Source organism: Arachis hypogaea, chromosome 20, assembly GCF_003086295.3.
Source record: "Arachis hypogaea cultivar Tifrunner chromosome 20, arahy.Tifrunner.gnm2.J5K5, whole genome shotgun sequence".
In the NCBI taxonomy this organism is placed as follows: Eukaryota; Viridiplantae; Streptophyta; class Magnoliopsida; order Fabales; family Fabaceae; genus Arachis; species Arachis hypogaea.
The window spans coordinates 1420936-1448176 of NC_092055.1; the positions used below are offsets into that span (position 1 = coordinate 1420936).

Sequence of the window (27241 nt, forward strand, 5' to 3'; positions counted from 1 at the left end):
TTTCTATTCTAAAACTTTTTCTTACATTATTACCTAAAACAAAGTTATATGCTCAAAATTAAAATGGCTATACCCTTATACCTTATTATATGGCTGGCTATCCTTTCTTTTCTTTAGAATATATTATATTATAAATTTTCATATAATATATATATATATATATATATATATATATATATATGGTTGGAATTGAATTTGTACAGTTCGTTGTGTACTTCACCAACCCTAACAATATTGTGACTTGTGATGCGAGGATCCGCCATTGCATTGCAAAGCATTTCTCTCTCTATCTTTTCTTTTTCTTTTTGCAGCTTATAAATAAAGCTGCCATTCTTTCTCTCCCAACTCGCCCCACTATGTTGATCTCCTCTATCTTTCACGCACACTCACACCACATACACGAACCTTATCATCATGTAATCTTTATCTTTTTTCCCTTCACTTCTATTATTATATTCATGTATGCGTATTAAGCCAGTTATATGAGAGTTTTTTATTTTTAATATTGGGCCTCTGTTAGTGTTATCCACTGAAATGGCCAAAAATACATATTTAACGCCGTTGTGGGGATACAGGAAAACGTCGTTGCCGTTTTCTCAGCGACGTCAGTTTCATTCTTCAACAAAACGTCGGCGACGTTTTGTACAAAACGTTAGTGACGTTTTGTGTATGCATGGTTAACACGTGGGAGAAAATATCTCCTTCTCACCGGCGTGAAGATTTTTAACTCCTTCTCTTTCCCATTTCTTCATCTTCTCTTCAGTTCTACCACAAAACGTCTCCTTCCATCTTTATCAGTCTTACCCCACCTAAAATAAAGAAACCCACAAAGCAAAACGGCAGCTTTCATACTGGGGACCATTCACCACAACTAAACCGAAGCCTTCCATTGAGGTAAATGATTTAGTGATTGCTTTTTTTTTTTTTTTTTGAACTGAAACTATGAACAAAATTTTTTTGAACTATAGACTAAGACTTTGTAATTTTTTAGGTTATTTTACTATTAATTAATAGTAAGTTAATTAATTATTAGTACTTAGTAGTAGTATTATCGGCGTTAGTATAGCATTATAGGTGTTAGTTAGTGTTAGGATTAGTTTTAGTAAATTAATTATTGTTAGTTAGTGACTTAGTTACTGTTAAGCTGTTAGCGTTAATTTAGGTTATTGTTATTTAAAATTTGAAATAGCTGTTTTGGAAAAACAGAATCATCTAAGAAATTTTTTTATTTTATAATTGATTTATAACTTTGTTAATTTAAAAAACAGAATTAAAAAAGAATTAGTTAATAATTTTCAGAATTTTTTTAAACTTACGTAAAATATTAGTTTCAGTAATTATTAATTTATATTTTAGTTTTGGTTGAAATATTTAATTAATTCTGAATTATTATAAAAAAGTATTTAAAGTAGAATAATTTAAAAATTATTTTAATTTTTTTAATTTACATAAAACATTAGTTTCAGTTATTATTAATTCATGCTTTTAGTGATGTTAGTTTAGTTTAGTTTTGGTTGAAATATTCTTTAGTTAAATTTGAATTATTATTAGAAAATAGAATTAATTATATAGTTATGTTACTTTTATTACTATTAATTTTGGAATGTGTTTTTAATAAAAAAATAGAATTATTAAAGATATATTAATAATAAATTTTCATATATTTCAAATATATTTTAAAAAATTTTTTTAATTATTTAAATATCCTTTCTAATCCAGAGTTTAAAAAAGAGGAAGATGGGAAAACGTGACATCACACGTGCGGAAGATCATATTGTAAAATATCTTCGACATCCTGTATATGTAAGTGATTTTTATGTTTACTGTAGTAGTTAATAATTAGTAGTTTATTTAGTAATAATCAATTAGTAGAATGTGTAGTGATTTAGTAAGTGTTGAATATAATAGTAGTCATGAACTGGTTATAGTAATTTACTATTAATGATTAAATTTTGTTTTCAGGGTTCAAGAAATTTGCACATGAGACACTTACACCAAATAGACTCATATGATAATAGAGTGGAAGAACAACTGAAGGCGAGCGGGTTCTATTATGTTTCTCAAATTGGGAGGATCGTGTCTCATAGGCCGACTGTAGATGCACTGGTTGAAAGGTGGCGCCCGGAAACGCACACGTTTCATCTTCCATATGGTGAGTGCACGATCACTTTGGAGGACGTCGCAATGATTCTTGGACTCCGAACTGATGGTTTGCCAGTGACTGGATCAACTGATCATAGTACAAGTGGGTTAGAAAACGAGTGCTTGGCCCAATTTGGTGTTGCTCCTGGGCCGAACGACCACAAAGGAAGTGGAATCAAGCTGGCATGGTTCCGCACCCTAAAGCGGCGCCAACATTTGACTGATCAAGTAAGTAAGGAAATTTATGTGAAATGTCACATAATGTGTCTATTTGGTACGACGTTATTTAGTGACAAGTCTGGAACCTCTGTGCACTGGAAGTATTTGCCGTTACTTCGTGACTTTTCTCAAATTCATAAGTTTAGTTGGGGTTCTGCTTGCCTTGCGCACATGTATCGATCATTATGTCGGGCATCGAGATATGATTGCAAGGACATGGATGGTCCTTTGGCGTTGCTCCTTGTGTGGGCCTGGATACGAATGCCGACAATAGGGCCTCTGCCGGTGGATACCAGCTTTCCACTCGCTCGCAGGTAATATTTAACTAAGTTGTCGATTTTGGTTTTTTTTTTCTGTATTAATTAGTTTCTAATATGAACATGATATGGCAGGTGGAATGATTATCAACCCACCACTGAGCACTATAAAAATTGGACAACCTCTGACGTCAGGAGAAGGTTGGATGATCTTCCTCTGGATGGGGTAAGTGTTTTGTTGCAAAGACCTTTCATTATGTTGAATTAAATTGATTATTGGTGCACTTATACCTCTACTATTTGATCTGTTTTTTCAGTTTGTGTGGGACGCATACAGTCCTAATCGGGTTGCGCCTCAAGTTATTCCATTTGATATTAACAGTGGTGCAAATCTTTGGAGTGCAACTGTACCTTTAATATGTTTTGAGGCTGTGGAGTGGCATCCGACTGACAGGATTAGAAGACAGTTTGGCTTTCATCAAGACCCCCCAGTCGAAGCTATGAAACTTGGAGCGTCCCATAACATAGTGCTAACAGGTCCAAAGAATAAAAACTGGGGCATAGAACATGCAGTATGGATCTCACAATGGTTAAATAGTTCTATGTGTGTCTTAACAGGTGAATATGTGGACAACTATCAACCATCTGACCGGTACATGGACTGGTATATTGGTAAATTTGGTGATCACTTGCGGGTATCCGAGCTTGCTGAGCATGAGGAAGAAGGTCAACAAGAGCAACCACATCAGCAAGAACAACATACTCAGCAAGAACAACCACCTCAACAACAAGGACCACCTCAACAACAAGGACCACCATACCCATACCTACCATATCAACAGCCATATCCATACCCACCACAACATCCACACCCACAGTACTTACAGGAATATGCAAACCCTTTCACCCAACCCTTCATACAACCACCATACTCACAACCATATCCATATTATCCACCCCCACCATACACACAAGAATATACACAACCTTTCACCCATCCACCATATGGTCAGCCATCTACCATTTGTGAGGCATACAGGCCGACACAGGTACCGCAAGGTTCATTGACACAGTTACTAGGCGCAGTGGCACAGGATGAGGATCAATATAGACACATTATTGATTGGGTACAGGGTCCCGAGTCATCTCAGTGGGTTAATGATTTATACTCTATCCAAGACCCTATACAGGTGCCAGTGGCTGACGTTGTTTCCGGACGATTGTCTTTGGATGCGAGGCATCAACCGCGGGCCTATTCTGAGCATTCTAGGGCAAGAACTTCTATTGATTCAGTTAGGAGTGTCCACAGAGGCATTGGATGTCGCCAAAGTCCGGCACGAATTTCTATGTCTGAGGGTGACGAGGCGGAGAATGAGGATGCAGTTGATGAGACTCCTAGAGGTGAGGATATGGTTGATGAGACTCTTGCAGATGAGGATGAGGTTGATCAACCTGGTACAGGTGATGATGTTATGGATGACGATTCTGGTTCAGGTAATTTAATTGTTATTGTTGACTAGAATTGTATTTATCATTGATCTATATCAATATATGTGTTGGTTTGTATTGAGCATGACTATATTTGTGTTATCCTACAGATGTCCAAGGTCAAAGTAAAGGTTACAACCTTAGGATTGATCCGGTCCGTAAGAGTCGATCTAGATGGAGCCCGTCATTGATCAAGAAGAGGGTAAAAAAGGGATGCTCTAAGGTGGCCGAAACCGTTAAGAAAAGTATATTTAAATGAGTTAGCTCGGTTGTTTATGGTTTACGTTCAGGGAATGTAATTTTATGTTATTGTTTTAATTATGTACCCATTGTGTTCTTTTATTTAATTCTCTAGTCAAAGCAAACTTGTAAATTAACTTACGCAAAGTAAATGTCACATGACTCAATACAAACATAAGGCTAGATAAAGTATTGGATGCACCGCAAATGACAAACTATAATTGAACATAATACTACAGATAATGACAGAAATCACTAAGATCCCAAATACAACTGAATATCATACTAACTAAGATGTTGGAAACAACTAAGGTCACAGACTACGAGTTTGGAGCCGATCCACTAGCACTGGTTTCACCACGGCGCGGGCATCTGCTTCGACTATGACCCTCACCGCCACAAAGCCTACAACGCCTAGGACCACGTAGATCACGAATATCCATCTCATTCAAGAAGCGAGTTTTCTTAGGACGACCTTTGGCCACTCGCTTGAGGTGGGGATTGGGTACGAGTCTTGGTCCTTGATGCACAGGCCATGTTGTTGGGTTTCCTAGTGGCCTGAATCGGGTCTTGTATACCTTTCGGATCTCACCCATCGTATAAACCTCGTGCACATACTGTTTCCAATCCAGGCGCTGGTTTGCACAGCAGGCAAATACATGGCGACATGGAATTCGATCCACCTGAAACTCACCACAATCACAATGCTGAAGGCGCAAGTTTACTGCAAACTCCAACCCACTTGGCATCTCGCGCACTTCAAATACCTCGTTCTGCCTATCAAATAGGTTAACTTGAATGTTCCCCGCTGAGCGCTGATTTGACAGAATTTTCTGAGTTGCATATTCAGAGAATAGTTGTCCTGCACTTATACGAGCCTCAGCCTCAGCTCTCTTCCTTGTGAACAATGCATTTAGCCTGTAAAAAGTTGCCTTAACAAGGGATGTGACCGGAAGATTGCGTGCCCCTTTCAATACTCCATTAATGCACTCCACTAGGTTAGTTGTCATATGCCCCCAACGATGTCCACCATCATACGCCAAGGCATACTGCTGTCGAGGGATCCGGTCTAACCACTGCTTGTAAGCCTCCCCCCGCTCACATAATCTCTGGTAACGCATATCAAATTCACGCATTGTTCTAGAATAGCCAATGTTGACAATTAGCCTCTGCAGGTGTGGTGCCTTGAAACTCCTCAAAAAGTTGGATGCTATATGTCGGATGCAAAACATATGAATAGCTCTCGGATATTCCCATGCTCCATTACTACGACCCACAGCTGAGATGATTGACTCGTGTCGATCAGAGATAAGGGCAACACCATCCCGATTAACTACATGTGTTCGCAAATGGCTAAGAAAAAAGTGCCAGGCATCGGCAGTCTCACCTTCGACTATGGCAAATGCAAGCGGCACGATATTTCCATTGCCATCTTGTGATACTGCAACTAAAAGAGCTCCTTTATACTTTCCATACAAATGTGTGCCGTCAATCTGAACCACTGGCTTGCAACTTCTGAATGCTTTAATGCATGGGTAGAAAGCCCAGAAGACTCGTGTCAGAATCCGGAGATCTTCAACTAACTCATCCCCTCGATAGCCATATGCAGTTTCATACTCAACAGCTGCTGATGGTTCTTTTGCAACCATTGCTTCAAACCATGTGGGCAAAGCTTCATATGAAGATTCCCACCCACCAAATATTTTTTCCACTGCCTTTTGCTTGGCCAACCATGCTTTGCGATAACTTATCGTGTAGTTGAACTTCGATTGTACTTCAGCAATGACAGATTTTACTTTTATGGACGGGTCAGCCTCAACTAATGGCTTTATTGCTTCTGCAATTGTTTCAGAGTCCAGTTTAGCATGATCCTGAGATATGGTACTTCTGGTGCACGTGTGACTACCATTGTACCTCCTTATCACCCAACAATACTGTCTTTTCATAAGACTAACTCTGATAAGCCAATCACAACTTATTCCATACTGTACACATTTAGCATAGAATGTTGTTGGTTCTGATTCATATACCCTATAATCAACTCCTCTTCGAATGGTATACTCTTTAACTGATTTAGTAACAGCCTCTCTAGAGTTAAATTCCATTCCAACAGCAAATTCACCGGTAGCTACAACAGCTGGGGCTGTACCAATAATAAAACAAAAATAAATCTAAATAATATTCTATTATTATTAATAATAATGAGAACAATAAATAGTAACAACAATCTAAAAATTAAAAATAATACTAACATAAAAGCAAAACAAATAATAATATTACTAATATTAAAAAAGTAAATAACAACAACAACAAAATTACCTGTATTGACGTACTCAGGAAATTCTGGTGCATGCATGGCATCCAGATTCAAAGCATGCATAAAAGATGGCTCTCCATATGGATGTTGTCCGGTTAGTGCATTTGCAACATCAGCCACATCTCTTTCAACCATTATCTCATCTTCCTCTACATCTTCAGTTGGACCAACAACTTCATAATTACCTTCAAACTCTTCATCGCTTTCAGTATTATAACCCACCCAGTCTATGTTGGGTTCTGGAAAGTCAACATCATCGATTTCTTCGAACTCAACATACAACTCGATAAGTGAGGTCTGTGCTCTAGTTTGATGATAGGTAAAAAACATTCTTTGCATACTATCTTCATCAGTCACATGCATTATTTGAAATTGGCCAAAACCACCAAATACTAGCACAGGCTGCCTATACAGAATATTTATGACTCTTTTTTGCACTTGATGATCTACACTTTGAGAAAGTATACTCTTAAGTCCTTCATATGTTATTGACAGAGGAACAACAATAACACATGGATTCTCACATAAAAAACTCACACCTTCAGGTGTATAAGATAAAATCTGACCATTATAATATATTTTTAAACTAATATAACCCTCCATTTCATACACTCATCACACTCACTCACAAATTTTTTTCATTCTCTCAAACTGAGCACATTTTGTAGAACAAAGCTCTCATTACTTCACTTAAACTTTACTCTCATACTCCATTTTTGCGTTTTAACACAATCCAGAACTTCTTTTATAGTTACTTTTATATTTTTTGATTTCCTCCAGCACAAAACGTCACTGCCGTTTTCACAAAACGTTACTAACGTTTTTTCTTTTTTGCAATACGTCAACGACGTTTTCACCAAAAAATAATTTAAAAATATATATTCTAACTAAACGTCACTGACGTTTTCATTTAAAAAAAAATTAATATACAACACGTCGTTGACGTTTTGCTTAAAATAAAATTTAAAAAAAAAAAGTTTACACATTACGTCACTGACGTTTTCTTCCTAAAAAATTTTAAAAGTAATTTAATCAAGTCGTCGATGCCGTTTTGCCTAGTTTATTATAAAAGAAAAATCACTATGCTACAAAACGTCTTCAACGTTTTGTTTCTTTCAAAAATTTAAAGCAATCCCATAGTAGAGTAATACACAATGCTCTCCAAATATCATTGAATAACACACGTTGGTTTCTAATATACAAATAACTGAGCCGTTATATGATGACGACCATGGTATTATTGTTAGAAAAATTACTTTTTAACGGTTACTTATTTTATTTTTAATAATAATAAAAATAGTTATTAATATATTTGTTAGTAATTAGATATTAATTATCTTATATTTTATCGCTAAAAACTTTTAATAATAATTATAACAATTGTCAATATATAACAAAATTTTTAATGACCGTAAGAAATATATAATTTTTAACAAATATTTTTTTAATAATTTATATAATTAATAAAAATAATTCTAAAATTTAATATTATTTATTTTTAGTTGTGATTACTATTGTCGCTAAAATTTATTTTATCGACAATATATATGCCTAATAAAAATAATTTTAAAATTTTAACGTTATTCATTTTTAATTGTCATTATTATTATAACTAAAAATCTAATTTTTTTAAATTATATTATACTATTTTTTAGAGATAATATTCTATCTATTTTTTTAAATTTTATAATTATATAATTATTATTATTTGTACATAATATAAATATATTAAAATTAATTACTAAAAAATAAATAAAATAAAATCTCCATAGCCTCTTTCATTAATAATTATACAAGTTTGCAAACAAGATAAAAACGAATTATAAACAAAAAATACTTGTAACACTTAAAATTTATGGGCATTTCCTATAAAAAGAAAAAGTGATACACAGCATATAAAAAATTTGATCCTAAACATTATAGAAAGAATCAATTTGATTGAATTTACTATTGATTTACTATATTTTAAATTTTATTCTTAGATAAATCGAATCTATTAACATCAATTTACATAAAATCTTACTAAATCGAAGTCGATCAATTCGATTTATATAGAAATATGAATAGAGACATACATGTGTAATATGAGTTCGTATTTGGTTTAATTAAGTGTTTTACCCTTAAACTAACACAACTCCTAATAACATACTTAATTAAACAAATTTAACCATTGATTTAACAACAACCCTAACAATATATATGTTAAACTCACAAAATAATATGAAAAAAAATTCCGTTAGGGAGACAATGAGAAATCTTGACAATGGGTATAATGGATTTTAAATTTAGCCCAATACACGGAAAAAAATCCAAACAGTTATTTTAAAAAATTAACCATCTCAACCCTAATTTACCAATAGAATTTACCCAAACACCCTCTTCCTCCCAACCGTCTGCTACCCCATCCTCATCAATCATCCCACCTCTCTAGCGTTAGAAGCTCCCTCACCGCTATCAAACAACCATCGACGTAGTTATTAAAATAATCATCCGACTACCTAGTGAAATGACTATCTAACATTTGTTAATTGTATATACTTAAACTGAATCGAACAAAATAACCATCCAATTAAGAATTAAAATAACCATTTACATACCTAGTGAATTGAACATTCAATGATGATGTAAGACGAAAAAATAATTAATTAGGATCAGTGTTGAAGGCAGCAATCATAGCAATGCAGTCATCATATGAGCTTTCAAGACTAAGCCGTTGCAGCATTCGTTGTAAACCCTTCGGGATGATACCTGACGATGGCGATGAAACTTTCGTGTTCTAGAACATCTCAAAAGCTTTTCTGAGATCATCATCGTTATTGATGGTCATGAGCGTGTTGGCACGGTCTCCGGGACCTGGGAGACACCGGCGAGTTTTGGGGATGGAACGGAGGTTGAGAAATTATGTTGAAATTGAAAGTAACCATGTATTTAAATGCTAATCCTAAATTTTTAAATTTTAAATTTTGAAATTAAATAATTAATTAAGAATCTTATATTTAATTTTTTATTTTTCTTCCTTTTCAAATTTATTGTACACATTGTACACTAATATCATTGTCTCCCCATACTTTTTCTATAAAAAAATATAATAGCTATACCAATAACAAACCAATCTCATGATAATGGCTACTGTCTCTTTTTAATATCGTGGTGATAGAGACGGTAGTGACGACGATATGAACAACAACCTCGCCGGAGGATGCGACGGAGACAGCAGCAGCTGCAGATTTGACAAGCACGTGTAGCGGCAATCACAGCAGGTGTTCCAAGCGCAATGGCGACGTCGGCGGCAAGCTCCGGCGCTGGCCACAGTGAGTGTTACTCTTGGCAGTGTGAACAGACTAGGAGAGAGAGAGAAGAGAGAGAGAGAGAGAAGGCGTCGGACGAGTGAGAGGGAAGAACTTCGCGTTTGAATTCAGCCCCAAATTTATTACCGTCGGATTAATTCGATGGAAACGTTCTTCGTGTTCTCAAAACACAACGTTTCACTAAACAAAATTATTGTTGGATTTACCTACCAGTAAATTCAACAGTAGTGAGAGCGCCAAAATTTCTTTTTTTCTTTTCAAAAATCACCGTTGAAACATCAATTCCGACGGTAATATTTTAGAGTGACAAATAATTTATTGTCAAATCGGACGATAAATTTGACGAAAAATTTGCCGCTAATGTTCGACGGTAAATCTGACTGAGCGTTTTTTTATAGTGAAAGAAACTAAACTATAAAAGTTGAATTAATAATTAAGTAATGACTAAAAATAATAAATTTTAATGGCTCCTAACATTTTTCATAAATAAATAACTAAATAAACCATTTAGAAGTAATACCCTTTGGCCCTTCACAGGTTGAATACATACCTTAAATCTGTAGGGAGGAACTTTACTTCTGTCTCTGCTGTGCGCATTTTCAGATGCTTTTTTTTGTAATTATTTTTCTTTTGAAAAAAAGTTGATGTCGGCATGTCGCTGCTGAAATATACTTTACACACATATACAAGATTAATATTATACCAAAAATGCGTAGTTTTAATTTGGACGTGAACATCAATATATTGTACCATCAAGTTATTACTTATTATTCGATTAGTGACAACCAAACAGGAATCGGAAAGAAAAGGCAAACAGCTTTTGATTCATTTATTGTTTTATTGGGAGGATCAGACCCATCTCTTGTATTATTGACCTTATGTAGAATATTTTTCTCCTAACAATGAAATTTTGTTTTATAAATGATAGATTTAACTAAATTTTAAGTCTAAGAGTACATATTAAAATTATACATAATTTTTTTTATTAAAAATATTTAAATTTTTCATTAATAATAATTTTATTACATATTTTTAAGACATATATTAACTAAATCTATAAATAATTAGCTGCATTATCAAGCCAAATTTGATTTAGCTCAAAATAATAAGGAAAAGTATATGGTACCAACATATTATTTGCTAATTTATTGTCAATAACAATTAATTATTATATTTTAAACACATATTGACATATATAAAAAGACACATCCAGAAAATATATCTATAAAGACACTTCTATTAAACACAGTCATAAAAAAAATATTTTTATTAGACACATCCATGAAAACACTTCCATTAAATACAGTTAGCAGAAATACTGTTAGTAACGTAGCGGTACCGAAATAATAAACTTGTGTGCATTGTTTCATGTATCGGCCATCCTACTAATAATAGAAAGATCTATGTCAATATAATTGAAGAATTATTAAATCTATATATATGTGTACGTTTTGCCAAAAATCTGATCGATCTTCTGAGTGAAGGTATGAAATGATGAATATGAGACGACAAAAGAGCTAGAAAGGAGCAATCGGACCTGTTAGGGTATCTGATGATAGTTTAATTTCGCTTTCTTTAAGGGAGATTTCATAAGGACAACGACGATCGAAATATTAAGAAACAATCTTTTTCAGTTACTTGAATGATTGATCAGAACTTTCAATTCTATACTGATCTCAAAATTGTATTCAATTAATCAATTCCACGAACTGAAAGAGGAAGGAAAAAAAATTCTGTCGTTTTATTATGTATTGGCTTCTTTAAATAAGCTTTAATGACTAATATAAATATAAAATAAATTGAATATTTTATAATTTTGTGATATGATAGTCTTATATGTCGTTAGTCTTTTTGTCTCTCTGTTACACCCATGCATTCCATCAGACTTGACTTTGCTTCTCTTTCTGGACTCAAGCTCTTTGTTCATCATCTATTAAATAATAAATAAATGGGAACCAGCGCAAGTTGGCACAGATCGATGAGGGTCTGTGTCCCTTAACCATCTCTCTGGAGTCCGATACTTGAGGGTCGCTCACTTTATGTGCCTCTGCAGTACTCGAGGGATTAGTTATTGGGCTTCCAGTCTGATGGATACCCTGGTGCAAACCAAAAAAATTAGAATAAAATCGATTTTTTTTATAAAATAACAATAAACCCAATTTTTTTTAGAGATTTAATTGTATTTTTTAATTTTTAGAGATTTAAATGTCCAAAAAACAAAAAGTCAGGAATATAATTATCTTTTTATAAAAAAATTAAAGATGTTCGGTTTAAATGGTATGATTCGATCAAATCAAATTAGGTCTAATAATTATAATACACACAATTAGGTTTATTATTGTTGCTATAATAAACTGATTTTGTTCTGATTTATAATAAAAAATAAATTATTAACCGATTTAATAAGAATGTCCAATAATAACATGACATGTGTGAACGTTTTTAAAAAAAATATTTTTAGTGTCTTTATTAAAATGGTCTTCTAAATAAATAACTAAAACTTGGTCAATAATTGCTGATGGGTAGTGGGGAAGGGGTATGTAATTACTTGCTAAACAGTAGTACTCCATCTTTTTCTTAGTTGAAAAATATTTTACCAGAGATTTCTTTTTATACAGTATAAAATTCTTACTCAACATTTAATTATAATCAGTTAATCACTCATTCATTTTTTTACACTATTCTTTAATTATTTTTGTATTATTTTGTCAATTAATGTGAAAAAGAATTACTCTTTGTCTCCATAACACATAAAAAAAATTTCTCATATATATTTTACTCCCAAAAAGAGTTAATTGGAAGGTATTATAGAATTTATAATGTTCAAGCCAAATTGTGCTAGCTGGAAGATTTTATAAGGACTTATTAATAGACAACATTTATTAAGGCGCCACTGAATCATTTCAAGAAGAATTTAATCACTTATATATAATTATATATACAGTAGAACATTTTAGAAACTTTACATTAAATTAATCTTCAAGAGTTATAAGATAGTATTTAAGTCGTCGTCGTAAGTACTGTGATATCATCAATTTATTGTGATATATATTCTTTTAATATTTAGTAAAAGCATGTCTGTATGAAGTAATTCTTAGTGCCTTAAATGATTATACATTATTACTTGTAGCAAATAATTGATTAACTCTCCATTTATTTTGTTGGTATAGACTATAGAATACTGACCCTTTTCGTAGAACTTCTAGTACTTCCTTAACTATAATCATATTTCCCTTTCTAGAATTGGATGCGAATCTTAATTGCAAAAAAAGAGGTCCCAATCGGATAAATTCAACTTTTCTCACAACGGAGCAGATGCCTCCAATAGATAGATAAGGCACAAAAAAACTCTAATATATATATATATTGTTATAATAATAATATAAAAGTATGATATTTTCTTTATTTTTTATTTATAAAATATATACTTTCTTTAAGATTAAAATAATATATATTCTTTAATATATTATTTATCTAAAATAATAATTATAATATTTTATTACATAATATAAAAATATTTTTAGTTGATACAAAAATATTTCATTTGAATTTTTATATATTCTATGACTAATGATAAAATATTAAAAATAAATAAAATTTATTACATTAGTTATAAAAAATATATTACTATTATTTGAATTGACTAATCATTTATTACTAATTTATATTCATAATTTTATTATGATAATTGTTGAAGAATGTTTTAGTTAACTGGACCAAAAATAGATTATTTTAAATTTTTAATAAAAAATAAAAAATTTTATAAATAAAATAAAATGTCATTTTTTCTTAAAAAAAAGTTGTCATAGTTAATATTTAATAAGTTTAATTATTTTATTAATTTTTATAATTTTATCAAATTTTTAATTATGTTTTTATATATTTTTTTAATTAAATTTTTATACTACTTTTAATTTTGTAATTTAATTTTTCTTAGTGTAAAACATATTAAAATTAATTGAATATTTTTACATAAATTAAAGATATCTATAATTAAGAATCTAATAACTAGATCTTTAAAAACATATGTTTTAGAAAAAAATATTTTTGTTACAATGATTAATTTTAGTGTACAAATATACAATAATTAATTTTAGTGTACAAATAATATTTTTGTTACAAAGGAATACGCATGCACAATTTTTTTTTTCTCAAGCCGTACCAAGGACATGTCTTTGTTCTCCGTATGCATGCATAGATGTTGATTCGATATAGAGTAAGAAAAAATATTGGATGAATCACTTTCAATCAAATGATCAAAGGAAATTTGGAAAACCGACCCAAATATCTCATCTTTTTCTCCTCCGGCCTTTTGTCCTGAGCCACACTGCTCTGATCTCTTTGCCATGCCAGATAAGCAACACCGTATACCTCCCTCAAAAACCCTATATAAATAAACCCATTTGGCCATAATCCTTCAACCACACCTCATACAAAAATCATAAGTACCAACCATATATATACGCTAAAGTAGTCCTCCTTAAACCAAAACCTTTTATCCCAAATTCCGTGGCAACTCATTATTTGGCATTGTTATATATATATATAACCTTAATTATTTTCTCGATCAGGCAAGTTGCATTAATAATTAAGAATCAGTAGTAGAATGGATAGGGTGACGAAGATGGCATCAGAGAGGGCAGTGGTGATCTTCAGCAAGAGCTCATGCTGCATGTGCCACACCATCAAGACCCTCTTGTGCGAGTTCGGTGTGAACCCGGCTGTTCATGAACTTGATGAGATACCAAGAGGGAGAGACGTTGAGCAAGCTCTTTCAAGGCTAGGGTGCAACCCTTCTGTGCCGGCAGTCTTCATTGGTGGCGAGCTTGTTGGTGGAGCCAATGAAGTCATGAGCCTTCACCTTAACCGCTCCTTGATCCCAATGCTTAAGAGAGCCGGTGCTCTTTGGGTTTGAGAGCTAGAAATTAAACAAATAAACTAATCACCATGAGGAGGAGTACTAGGGACCAGCAGATTTCGTGAGTTGTAGCCATCAATTAGTCATTAATAGTGTATTTAATGGTGTGAGATTTTATTTAATGATGGAAAATCACTCATTTTCTTTTTACTGGCCAAATTTTAATAAATCTACTGCCGCTAGAGTTTCCCTTATATTATTATATGGCTGGGTTCGGATATATACTATAAAGTGCATGTATATTAGCATTATATGGTCTATATATGGTACTAAAAATAATAATAAGGCTAATAATTAACTTGACTGATCGACGTGTAGTTTTTTAAGCCTTCTTCCTTTTTTCTTTTTCTATATTAACGGTCTAGGGTTGTACTTTTAATTTCACGACGGAGAATAATAATAATATATTGGATGAAATTCCAGTACGATATTCAATATTTTGTTTATTATATTTCTATTGCCATTTAATTTTAACATAATTAATAACATCATGCATGGAAAAAGTACATATATATCTTTAGTTGCATTCGTGAGTATCATGGTACATGCTAAATTGTCCAAATTAGTTATAAGTGCTCATCATCCTGGGCAAGTGGGCATTCCGAATTCAATAAAACAAGAAATCCAAATCATATTAGCCAGGTAAATTAATGAAGTGCCTCTAGCATTTTTTTTTTTTTTGGTGACTAAGTGCCTGTAGCATTTGAAGAAAAAATAGATGACTCACACGATGTCAGGAGGCCACAAAACTTTTGCATATGTCATTGTTCGTTATTCACTTAGTTGATGAGGGGACAAATGCATAGAATGGAATAAACCTACGGCTACTAGTAGTTGAATGTGATGACATCTGTAACTTGGTTCCTCTCTCTCATTCAAATAATTAATATATAGTTAGTGTTCTTGTCTGGGACTTGGCTCTGAGGTATAAGTCGGCGGCAGCTGGAAGAGTGCTGATGATGGCCTTCTCCAATATGCTGCACCGCGAATTCTTTCCTCGTCCGAGCAATATGAAAAACCTGCAAAAATGACTCCAATGCTTAAGTCAGTTCGTGATCAAGAATTAGCTATATTAGTGATTTTCCTAGCTATGTTTTTTGTGTGTGTATTTGTCCCCTTATCAGTTAATCGCAACATCTTATTTATGTTTGGGCGAGTGCGCATGATCTCAAAATTCCTGGGATAGGAACCGAGGTATGACTAGGATCTCTCATGCTTAGTGCAACTGACGTTTGACTTGGCCTGTTTGAGGTATAACATCGATCCGAGTACTGAGGTACGAATCATAGCCCCTAAACTTGACTTGCAGATGTCGGTAGTAAGTTGGGCTTTTGTCTAAGTATCCAACGTTATACCCATTTTCCTTGCGTCCCAGCCCCCAAGCTCAACATGATGCCAACTTGCTGACTTGTCAACAACCACTCATCTTTTTGTAATTTTTTTAGTGCGCATTTAATGTCCCTGGGAACCAACAAGGCATGTTTGCAATAAATGTTAGTGGGATATTGTTTTGAGGAAATCATGACTGCTAAGTTCCTTTGGTCATGTGAACAATTTCTTTGATCTAATGGTCAGGGCTTGTTATCTTGTTTTTTATTTTTGGTGTTTACCTTAGCAATCTTTAGTTTTGTTTGTGTTGGAGACATATACTAAGGTGCAGAGGATGGTGACAAAAGGTTAGTCCTTTTTTGATTCTTTCTTTTTTCTGTACTTCTGTCAAGTTGTTAGCTATGAAAAAACTAGAGGATGAGATAGTAGAAGTGAAAGACGATTTGTACGAATAGGTGCACACTAACGTTAAATGTCGTGTTTCTCTTCTCCAAAGTGAGAAGAGCTTGTGTATCTTCAATGTTGCAAAATGGGTTCGTGGAGGTTCTGGAATTGAGATTGAGTTGCTTCCCTGTAAAGCAGAGGATAGGGTTTGTGAAAAAAGGGGGACTGGGCTTACTTCTATGTATATACCTATCTATTTACTGAATTAGGTGTGAAACTGCCTTTTATGGATTTTGAGTGTTCAGTGTTGACACAGCTCAACTGTGCTCCATCACAGTTGCATCCGAATTTCTGGGCATTCCTTTCGTACCTTTGAATGTATAATGTATTTTCTGGAGACCGCCCCCACATTGCATATTTTCTTTTCTCTGTTCCAGGCAAAAAGGGTCCGCAAGGGCCTCTGGATAAATTTAAGTAGTTATCCTAGCCGTTCTATGTTCATGTTGTATAAATCTTCTTTCAAGAGTTTTAAGAAAATATTTGCAAAGCTTTGTTCCTGTGAGATGGAGTATTCGTTCTTCTTGGACTCAGAATTAGGGGAGCATTTTCCTCTGTATTGGTGTCCTGAGCCTATCCAGGTTTTGGAAACGTTAAATAGATCCGATGCAGAAGATTTGTTATTAGATTATTTGATTGATTGTTTCTCTTTTGGGAAGTTTTTATGTATTGATGACGTTCTAAAATATGAGAATGACCCTGAAGGTTTCAAAGGATATGTTGGTAAGGGTTTTGGTGGTTTTTATTTTGGTCTGTTGTGTTGTTTCTTGTCTGAACATTTCTGTTGTGTTTATATTGTTGTAGGTGGAAGAATGCCAAGCTTATCTTCGGCAAAAATGAGGACATTCTTGGAAAAGAAAAAGGAGGGAAAAGAGGTCTCGGTGAATAAGATTGAAAAGGTGACCAATGCTGATGCCACTCAGTCTGGTGCGCATCGTCGTGGCAAAAAGAGAAAGATCCCTGCGCTGGAAGGGTCGGTTGAGGTTCTCTCTTATATTGATTTGGTTTTTACTTCAGGGGTTAAGAGTGGGGTGAAAAGACAGATGCACTTACATGGGTTTGCAGCAGATGGTAGTTCAGAATCCGTTTAGAGTAACCGGTTCCCGTTTGGTGCCTTGGCAAATAGGGTTGCGCAGGATTCCAGGATGTTCAGTTATTGAAAGATATCGGTAAAGAGACCCTTGGTCAATACATGTAGGTGAGTTCAGCCTTTGCGTTTGTTATTTCTTTGCCGTTCAGGTCCAATAATTAGATTTGCTCTGTTTGCAGGTTATGGCTACTAGTTACTTTGCATTGGTCGCAGTACGGAGGTACTGGGGATTGAAGAAAAGAGGGAGGTGGATAAAGTTAATAAACTTGAGAAATCAATTGCTGAGAGGGACGGAGTTATTATGGACTTGACAAAAAGGATGAAGGATATAGAGAACGAAACTGGTACTTTGCAAGACGAGATCCGATCACTTCAATGGCAATTGAAGGAGTCTGATGTATGATATAAAATTGGGTAGACGAAATCGATGGACAGTGGAGAGTTTGAGGAGAGCACTGTCAAAAAGAAAAATGCAGGAAGATTTTAATGAGGCTGAGGCTGAAGTGAAGATGCTCATGAGGTTAGGGAGGTTTGAAGCTGAAGTTAGTAAACTTAGGTTTTGGCTTGTGATTATGTCAATGGTGGTGGTTTGTAACGTTGTGTGCACTGTGTATCTGATTCTCAGGAGGTTTTGAGCCTAAGTAGTTGTTAGTGTAAGATCAGGACAAAAATATACATGCTCGATTCTGAATTGGTCATTTGTGCACATATGGAATCCAAGAAATGTCAAATGGAGTGTTATAAGATATGTAACTTGCAAAAATTATCTATTACCAATTGTAATTCTTGTTTAGTTTCTGCTCCAAAATAACATGAAAGACAGGCAAAATAACCTAATAAGTACTTAGTAATTGACTTACTGAAATGTTCAAGTTATAGGTATAAGTTATCAACTACGATTATGCACCCATACTGAAAATCAAAATATAATCAAAATAAGGTATAGTATATGACATATCCAACAATTGTAAAATAAACTGCCATCGACAGTACAAAAAAACATAACATAAAGACGCTTGCTTCATGGATTTGGAGTGGAGTTGCTGCTTCCGCTTGATCCTTCTTTCAAGTGTGCAGTTGTTGACCCCTTTTTGGCTGGTGGACGGAAGGCTGGCTGCGGCCACCTACTTGAGCTTGATCCTCTAACTGCGGGAGTTGGCATGAAGTCCATGAACCTTGAAGTAGTGCTCTGAGAGGCAGTTTGCATGGTTTGAGGTGTCACAGTGGGTGGCACATCAGAAGCCGGGGGTGATGGACTAGTAGTAATTGGTGTTGTTGGCCTGACACTAGCCAGAGCAGATGGTGGTTGCTGACTAGTTGGCGGTGGTCTTCTCAGATTCTTCTTTTTCTTTTGTGGCCTTTTTGCAGTTGGTGGCCTAAGTGAAGGAGACATGACTGGATTAGGAAAGGGTTGAGGAACTAGAGTGGTCTCCTGCAACAGTAGACACATATGACTGACATAATTGAACACAACTTGTAAAATGAAGTTCTAAAATACATCACTAGACTTACAGTCGGGGGCTGAGATGCTGCTGCTTCAACTGCTTCAACAGCTTCCAGAGTTTTCTCTCAGAACATCTCCTCTAGTCTTGCCGCCTCCTCTTCATCATCCACAGCTGGGTGTTGACTTGAACTTTGTCCTCCAGCACTCCCAGCCATTGCCTCCTTCTTCTTGGAACAGCTACGACTGTTGTGTCCAGTCTACAATACATATATCATGAAAATAAACGTGGATATTCAAATCACAAGTAATGTAAGCATATGAACTATGGTTTACCTTTAGGCAATACTTGCAGGTGATGGGCCATACTTTCTAGGGGCCCTATGAGGATCTGAGGTGGGTTCTTTTGGGACGTCGTTCTTTTTGTCTCTTTTCAACTTTGGTCTCCCAATCTGCTTCTTGTACACTGGGTGCAGTATAGGAGGTAGATCAACATGCTGCCAGTATTCTTGACTTGGAACAGGCTGGATGACGAACTGGTATGTGCTATTATATGCCCCCATAGAGAGCCAATTGTGTGCATGTTCCTCTGGTCTCCTATTCTGGTATGCAAGGGGATCACATGCATGCCTGCACGGCAAGCCAATAAGTTTCCAAAATCTGCAACTGCAAGTCCTCTTTCCTATATCCACCATAACCTTATGTGGCAAGCACTAAACTTCGTACACATTTCCAGAATCATCTCCGGTGGGAAATGGCCGCCACTTGTTGCTCTCCCTTTTCTCTTTTTCCAGCCTACTCTGCTACACAGGAGTGATGACTCGGTTATATCCCACCAACACTTTCTTGTTTCTAGCAATGATGCTCATCATATAACACCTCACCTCTTCCAGCATAGTTATAATAGGCTTCCCTCTCATTTTCTTGATCCTATAATTGAATAATTTGCAGTTGTTGTTCGTGTAATTGTCAGACTTTGGGTATTCGCTAAAACCAGACCTACTCCATTGACTTAGAGGGATCCTGTTCAGATACTCCCAAGTATGGGGATTAACCCGTTTGATCCTATCCAGTACAGCATTAAAATCTTGAGAGGTTGTGGCCTTGGCACATCTCCACATTGCCATTTTCAATTCTGTATCCCCCCACTGTTTTCTAAAGTTCTGCCATATGTGCATAGTACAAAATCTATGATGTGCTCTTGGATTTACTTCACGCATAGCAGGGATGAGGCCCTGGTGGAGAAAAGTAAAGCAACTACATGATTATACCCCTATGAAGGACAATAACTATTCATCATATTCACAGTACCAAACATGACAGCAGGAACTATGCACAATACATTGTAAAATCACTAATAATGAAGACATACACAAAGAATAAGAATTCATTCATTACCTTCTGCATGTCTGACATGAAGTTGAACTAAGTTAAACTTTTGGGACTATTTTGTAGGCAAAAAAAGGTCAGGGAAGAAAAATTTTTTTAACTCCTACCTTAGGGACCAAAATCGTACTTAACCCTATAAATTACTAGTTCAATAATTATTCTAGATTAAAAATTAAATTAAAAGTTTTAGATCAAAGTGGCACAACAATTTTTGTACTGTTTGATATAGAAGCAAAAAAATTTATTGGGTACAACTACCTTAAATCTAATTACACTCCATCATCTCAATTGAAAAATTTATACAACCTCATATTTATATTTGAAGTCAAAGTAAATGATTTTAACTATCCTCTCAACGATACATTATTACCGAGGCATTTGTTTCGACAAAAAGTACTGAAACTGAATTACTATTACAACAAATAAAATAGGTAATACAACAAAATTTTATTTTTTTTCCAAAACATCATTTTTATTGCTCATTTATATTCTTTATTGATTATAGGAACCAACTTCACCAACACTAATGTCATCAGACCTAGATGATAACATACAAATTAAGAGATCAATGAGAAAGAAAAGCAACTAAATCTAAGACACATCTTCAGATGAAAAACATATATACAGATATGGAATAAAAAAAGGACAATAGATCAGAAAATGTATATGAGTCAACCTTTTAGAAACATCATGCATCTACAAGAATATATGACAGGAAGAAGAAAGAAATAATTTCAACAACAATAAAAAATAAAAAGGAGTACAAACACCATATAAAAAAGATTAAGTTTGTCAATTATAACAAATGCAAAAATAAAAACAACAAATAAAGATGCAGCTTTGTACAACTTCAATATAAAAGATTTTTATATTACAAGATATTTTAAATAAAAAAACACATCAAATTTAATATTGCTTTGTATATATTTTAATTAATTTTTAAATAATATAATACGTATTAAAATATACTATATACTATTATTAATTTATCACCCCACACATTGCGCGAGTCTCACTTTAATTATGTATAAATTAAATATAAAACCCATGTATATACTATGATTTACAAATAAAAAAAAGGGACAAATATACAATGCAACTTGCTTTATGACAATTGGATATTATTGTCTTCCAATATTTTTATATTTACAGTTATATACTTATATTATATATTTAAGTCTTTTTGGTAATCAAATTTAATCAAGTTGGTCCAAACTCATTAAAATAAGTTTTATTAATGAAGCGTGAATACACACTCTGATTACATGAAACAGTTCCTGCATTCCTCTCTTTTTCCTTATTCTTCGCGTTTCTCCTCCTTTTTTTTTTGGGTTCCTTCTTCTTCTTCGCATTCCTTCTTTTTTTTCGTGTGTTTCCTTCTCATCGTCGTTCTTTTATTGTTGTTAAGTTTTTTTCTTTTCCTCCTCTTCTTCCTAGTAATGTTGCATCATTATAAGTTCCTTTTCTTCTTTGTTTGATTTTTTTATTCTTGTTAAATGAGTAAATGAGAAGATAAAACAAGAAAAAAATGAATAAGAAAAGAAAAAGAAGATGATGATGATAATGATGAAGGAAGAGGAGGAGCTCTGAATTATCATTAAGTAATTTTGGTACATTCCGGATATAAATAAGGTAAACTTTTGGTATGTACTTATTTTGAATTGAGTTTGTTTGTGTCGTCATGATTAAGTAATTGCGGTGCATTTTAGATTTAAATAAGGTGTACTTATAGTCTGAACTTATTTTAAACTGAGTTTGTTTGTGTGTCGTCATCGTTAAGAAATTTCAGTGCATTCTGAATTTAAACTCTTATACATAAAAAAAGAAGACAACGATGACAATAATGATAATGAAAGAGAAAAATAAAAAAAAAAGGAGAAGGAGAAGAAAAAGCAGCAACAACTTCTTCTTCAAGTGTGTTAAAAGTCATCCCAACCTTTAGGATAAACAGACACAAAAAATACCAAAAACTTATAAGCACGGCACTGAAAAACAATTCTATATTACACCAAATTGTGTTTTAAAATGCACCAAAACTACCGTTAAATGTAACATAAATAGATTTATCGAAAAACAATTCAAAACTCTAACATTCTATTCAAATTCAAACCTTCAATCATGAACACTGATTTTTATAAAGAAAAACAAAATTATTCAACTCGTACACAAAACAACTACACCAGCATCAACTACTAACGAACTACATTAACAATGTTCGAACCAAACCTCATTCACTTACTTCGTTTCAAAACAATAATCTAATTTGTCTTATTTCAACGGACAGTGTGAACTTGCATCATTCATTGTCTTCGAAAACAAAATACCTGTTCAAACTTGATTTTACAGTTTGATTTAAAAAATTTTGATTCAAAATTTCAAATCAGATCAAGAGTATTGATCGTAAACGAAGAAAACGCAAAGAATGAAGAGAATACAGAGAAAGAAGAGAATGCAGAGAACACCAAGGAAAAAAAGAGTACGCAAAAAATGCAGAAAAATTTGAAAAAAAAATTCGTATAAAAAAGACAGTTATATATAGTCGTGCGTTAAGTCAAAAGGTTATTAAAAATAGTGGCACATGAAGTTAAATTAAGTTATAGTAATTTTATTGGTTAAATGACTTGAATGTAGAATTTTATTATTATATTTATAGTGTTAAGATAAGCCTGGTGATGTGGATGCCCATTTAATGGGCGGTTCACTCTTCCCAGGATGAGAATTCAGTTTCTCAATATAAAATGAAATTAATGAAACCAAATATCAATGGTTTTGTACGCCTATAAATAGGCATGACCTGATACAGAAGGAAGATACAACAGTAATAAAAACATTCCCTTCTCTCTCTTTTACTATAATATTCTTCTCTTTATACACTCTAATAAATTCTCTCTTTTATCTCTCTTTTATCTCTCTGTGATTTCAAACTATAATATTATAATACTAGTAAATAGATAAACTACTTATATTATAGTGAGATAAGAGCATATTTATATTTCTCTATTTTATATTTATTTCTCTTTATTATTTATTTATTTTACAACACGTTATCAGCACGAGACTCTGATCAAATTTTTAGGAAGACTCAAGTAACAAATTTTTATTATGTCAAAACTCTCTCATCTTGAATTCAATGCTCTTGATATATCTGGAAACAATTATTTATCATGGATATTAGATGCTGAAATCCATCTTGATTCAATGGATCTTAGAGATACCATTAAGGCTGAAAATAATGCATTCCAGAAGGATAAAGCCAAAGCCATGATTTTTCTTCGTTGTCATCTTGACGAAAGATTGAAAAATGAATATCTCACATTAAAAGATCCTGCAGATCTTTGGAAAGACCTTGAAGAAAGGTACAATCATAAAAAACGGTGATACTTCCTCAAGCCCGATATGAATTGACGCACTTGCATCAGCAGGATTTTAAATCCATAAATGAATATAATTTTGCAATGTTTCGAATCACCTCACGAATAAAATTATGTGGGGAAAAAATAACTGATCATGATATGTTGGAGAAAACTTTCTCAACCTTCCATACCTCGAATGTGCTCCTGCAGCAGCAGTATCGAGAAAAAGGGTTTAAAAAATATTTTGAGTTAATTTCTTGCCTTCTTATTGTTGAACGCAACAATGAGTTGCTTTTAAAGAATCATGAAGCGCGCCCAGCTGGCGCCGTCCCATTTCTTGAAGTAAATACGACAAATTACTCCAGAAGAGGTAAATGGCGAGGTTTTAGTAACAAGAAAAATTATGGAAGGAAAAGGAATTATGTTCACAAGAGAGGATCTCACCAGAAGTGGGATAAAGAAAGAACCTCTGGGCAAAATAAATCAACAGAGGATAAGTGTTTCCGTTGTAGTGGAAAGGGCCATTGGTCACGTACCTGTCGTACCCCAAGGTACCTAGTCAATCTTTATTAAGCATCTTTGAAAAAAGACGACAAAGGAAAGGAAACAAATTTCGTTTCAAATGATGCTGAAAATTTCACCACTCATTATGATGTATCTGATTTCTTTGAGGATCCTGAAGGAAATATTGGTCATTTGATCAATGATGGAATAGTTTAATATGTGAGATTGTTAAGTATTCATGTAAATAAATCATGTATGAAACTTATTGTTAAGTTTTATTTTCTATGTATTTGAGTTTCAGATATGATGTATATAAATAATGAAATATTAATGTTCATGAATTTTGAAATCATTAAATGTGTCAAGTTTTAAAATAAAATTTCAGTATATGACATTATGTACATAATATTATGTACAGTGTTTCTTAGAAAAATAATTCTAATCGAGAATTCAATTTGACTGTGCATGTATTACTACTCATTTTATTATTATTTGTCTTTGAAGAGAATGGAAAGGACATATAGTGAAGATATTTGCCTTGCGGATAGTGCAAGTTCGCACGCCATTCTCAAAAGTGATATATATTTTACCCATCTTGTGCCAAAAGAATAATGTGTTAATACTATTATTTGCTCAGGCAATGTGATAGAAGGCTCCGAAAGAGCTATAATTTTGTTTTCTGGAGGAACAAAATTTATAATAAAAAATACACTATTATCTACCAAGTCTCTGAGGAACTTGTTGAGTTTCAAAGATATTCGCCGAAATGGATATCATATTGAAACAATGGATGAGGAAAATCATGAGTATTTATGTATCACAACTCATGATTTAAAAAAAAAGGTTATATTAGAAAAGTTACCCTCACTTTCATCTGGGTTGTATTATACCAAGATTAGTGCAATTGAATCACATGTCATTGTAAATCAGAAGTTTACTAACCCAAATGAATTCATAACTTGGCATGATAGATTAGGTCATCCGGGAACAACCATGATGAGGAGAATTATTGAAAACTCCCATGGACATTCACTAAAGAACCAGAAGATTCTTAAATCTAGTGAATTTTGTTGTGCTGCATGTTCTCAGGAAAAGTTAATTTTAAGGCAATCACCAGTAAAGATTGGATTTGAGTCTCCTGCATTCCTAGAAAGGATTCAAGGTGATATATGTGGACCTATTCATCCACCATGTGGATCTTTTAGATATTTTATGGTCATAATAGACGCATCTTCGAGATGGTCATAGGTGTGCTTATTATCTTCTCGTAACTTGGCGTTTGCGATATTACTGGCTCAGATTATTCGATTAAAAGCACAATTTGCAGAAAATCCAATCAAAGCAATTCGTCTTGATAATGCTGGTGAATTTACTTCCCAAGCATTTGACGCTTATTGTATGGCTAATGGAATAAGTGTTGAACATCCAGTAGCTTATGTTCACACACAAAATGGGTTAGCAGAATCACTTATTAAAGCCTCCAATTAATTGCTAGACCCTTACTTATGAGAACAAATCTCCCAACCTCGGTTGGGGGCATGCTATTTTACATGCCGCAGCACTTATTCGTTTGAGGCCAACGAGTTACCATCAGTTCTCTCCTATGCAATTAGCATTTGGCCAACAGCCAAATGTTTCCCATTTAAGAATATTCGGGTGTGCGATATATGTTCCCATTGCACCACCTAATCGTACCAAAATGGGACCCCAAAGGAAATTGGGGATATATGTTGGATATGATTCTCCCTCTATAGTTAGGTATCTTGAGATACAAACTGGAGATGTATTTAAAGCCCGGTTTGTGGATTATCATTTTGATGAATCAAAATTTCCAGCATTAGGGGGAGAGAATAAGTTTCCTGAAAAGGAACTTAATTGGAATGCATCATCCTTGATGCATTTAGATCCTCGATCAGGGCAATGTGAACTAGAAGTTCAAAAGATTATACATTTGCAAAGAATAGCAAATGAATTTTCTGATGCATTTTCTGATACAAAGAGGATAACCAAGTCGTATATACCAGCGAAAAATGCCCCAATTTGAATTGATGTCCCAGTTGGATAAATTGCCACCGAAGCAAATACACGCCAAAAGCGTGGCAGGCCTGTCGGTTCCAAAGACAAAAATCCTCGAAAGAGAAAAGAGGTAAATACTATTCCTGTTGAAAAAGACATAGTAGAGACACTTGTAATTGTCCAAAATTCTGATATAGTTTTAACGCCAGAAGACGTTCAGGTACCTGAAAATTGTGAAAATGATGAGATCACGATAATTTGTCTTTACAGGAGAAAAATGGGACCGAAATAAGACAATTGTCAATGAAATATTTGCATATAACGTGGCATTAAATATCATGCATGAAAGTAAGGATCTTGAGCCAAGATCAGTCGAAGAATGTCGACAAAGGAATGATTGTCCAAAATGGAAAGAAGCCATGAAGGCTGAGTTAGACTCACTTGCAAAACGTGAAGTCTTTGGACCTGTAGTCCATACACCAGAAGATGTAAAACCTGTTGGATACCGATGAGTATTTTTGAGAAAACGAAATGAGAAAAATGAAGTTGTACGCTACAAAGCTCGACTTGTAGCACAAGGTTTTTCACAGAGGCCCGATATAGATTATGAAGAAACGTATTCCCCTGTAGTGGATACGATAACATTGCGTTATTTGGTCAGTTTATCTGCATATCATAAACTGCATATGCATTTAATGGATGTGGTAACAGCCTATTTATACGGCTCATTAGATCGGGATATCTATATGAAAGTCCCTGAAGGACTAAAGATATCTAAACCATCCAATG

General features: G+C 33.9%; 3 protein-coding genes across 4 annotated transcripts; 2 read left to right on the plus strand and 1 right to left on the minus strand.

The window, feature by feature from the left end:
• The first annotated feature begins 206 nt into the window (after positions 1–206).
• LOC112782393 (uncharacterized) lies at positions 207–4466 on the plus strand. Of its 2 annotated transcripts, XM_072230208.1 has the most exons (7): positions 207–894; positions 1720–1803; positions 1963–2675; positions 2754–2844; positions 2936–3155; positions 3237–4112; positions 4217–4466. In XM_072230208.1, exons 2-7 carry the CDS (start codon positions 1738–1740, stop codon positions 4363–4365), a joined length of 2115 nt encoding a protein of 704 aa, XP_072086309.1. In that variant the 5' UTR covers positions 207–894; positions 1720–1737; the 3' UTR covers positions 4366–4466. The 2 variants fall into 2 exon arrangements, with proteins under 2 accessions (XP_072086309.1, XP_072086308.1); XM_072230207.1 differs by having other exon boundaries at positions 2936–4112.
• Positions 4467–4666: 200 nt separating this feature from the next.
• Positions 4667–7026, minus strand: LOC112783453 (uncharacterized). Its single transcript, XM_025826410.1, has 2 exons — positions 6666–7026; positions 4667–6489 (listed from the first exon to the last, which is right to left on the minus strand). Exons 1-2 carry the CDS (start codon positions 7024–7026, stop codon positions 4667–4669), a joined length of 2184 nt encoding a protein of 727 aa, XP_025682195.1.
• A 7235-nt stretch (positions 7027–14261) lies between these two features.
• On the plus strand, positions 14262–15083 carry LOC112783968 (monothiol glutaredoxin-S2-like). Its single transcript, XM_025827058.3, has one exon. The coding sequence runs from the start codon at positions 14578–14580 to the stop codon at positions 14884–14886; it is 309 nt and encodes a 102-aa protein (XP_025682843.1). The 5' UTR covers positions 14262–14577; the 3' UTR covers positions 14887–15083.
• Positions 15084–27241: the final 12158 nt, after the last annotated feature.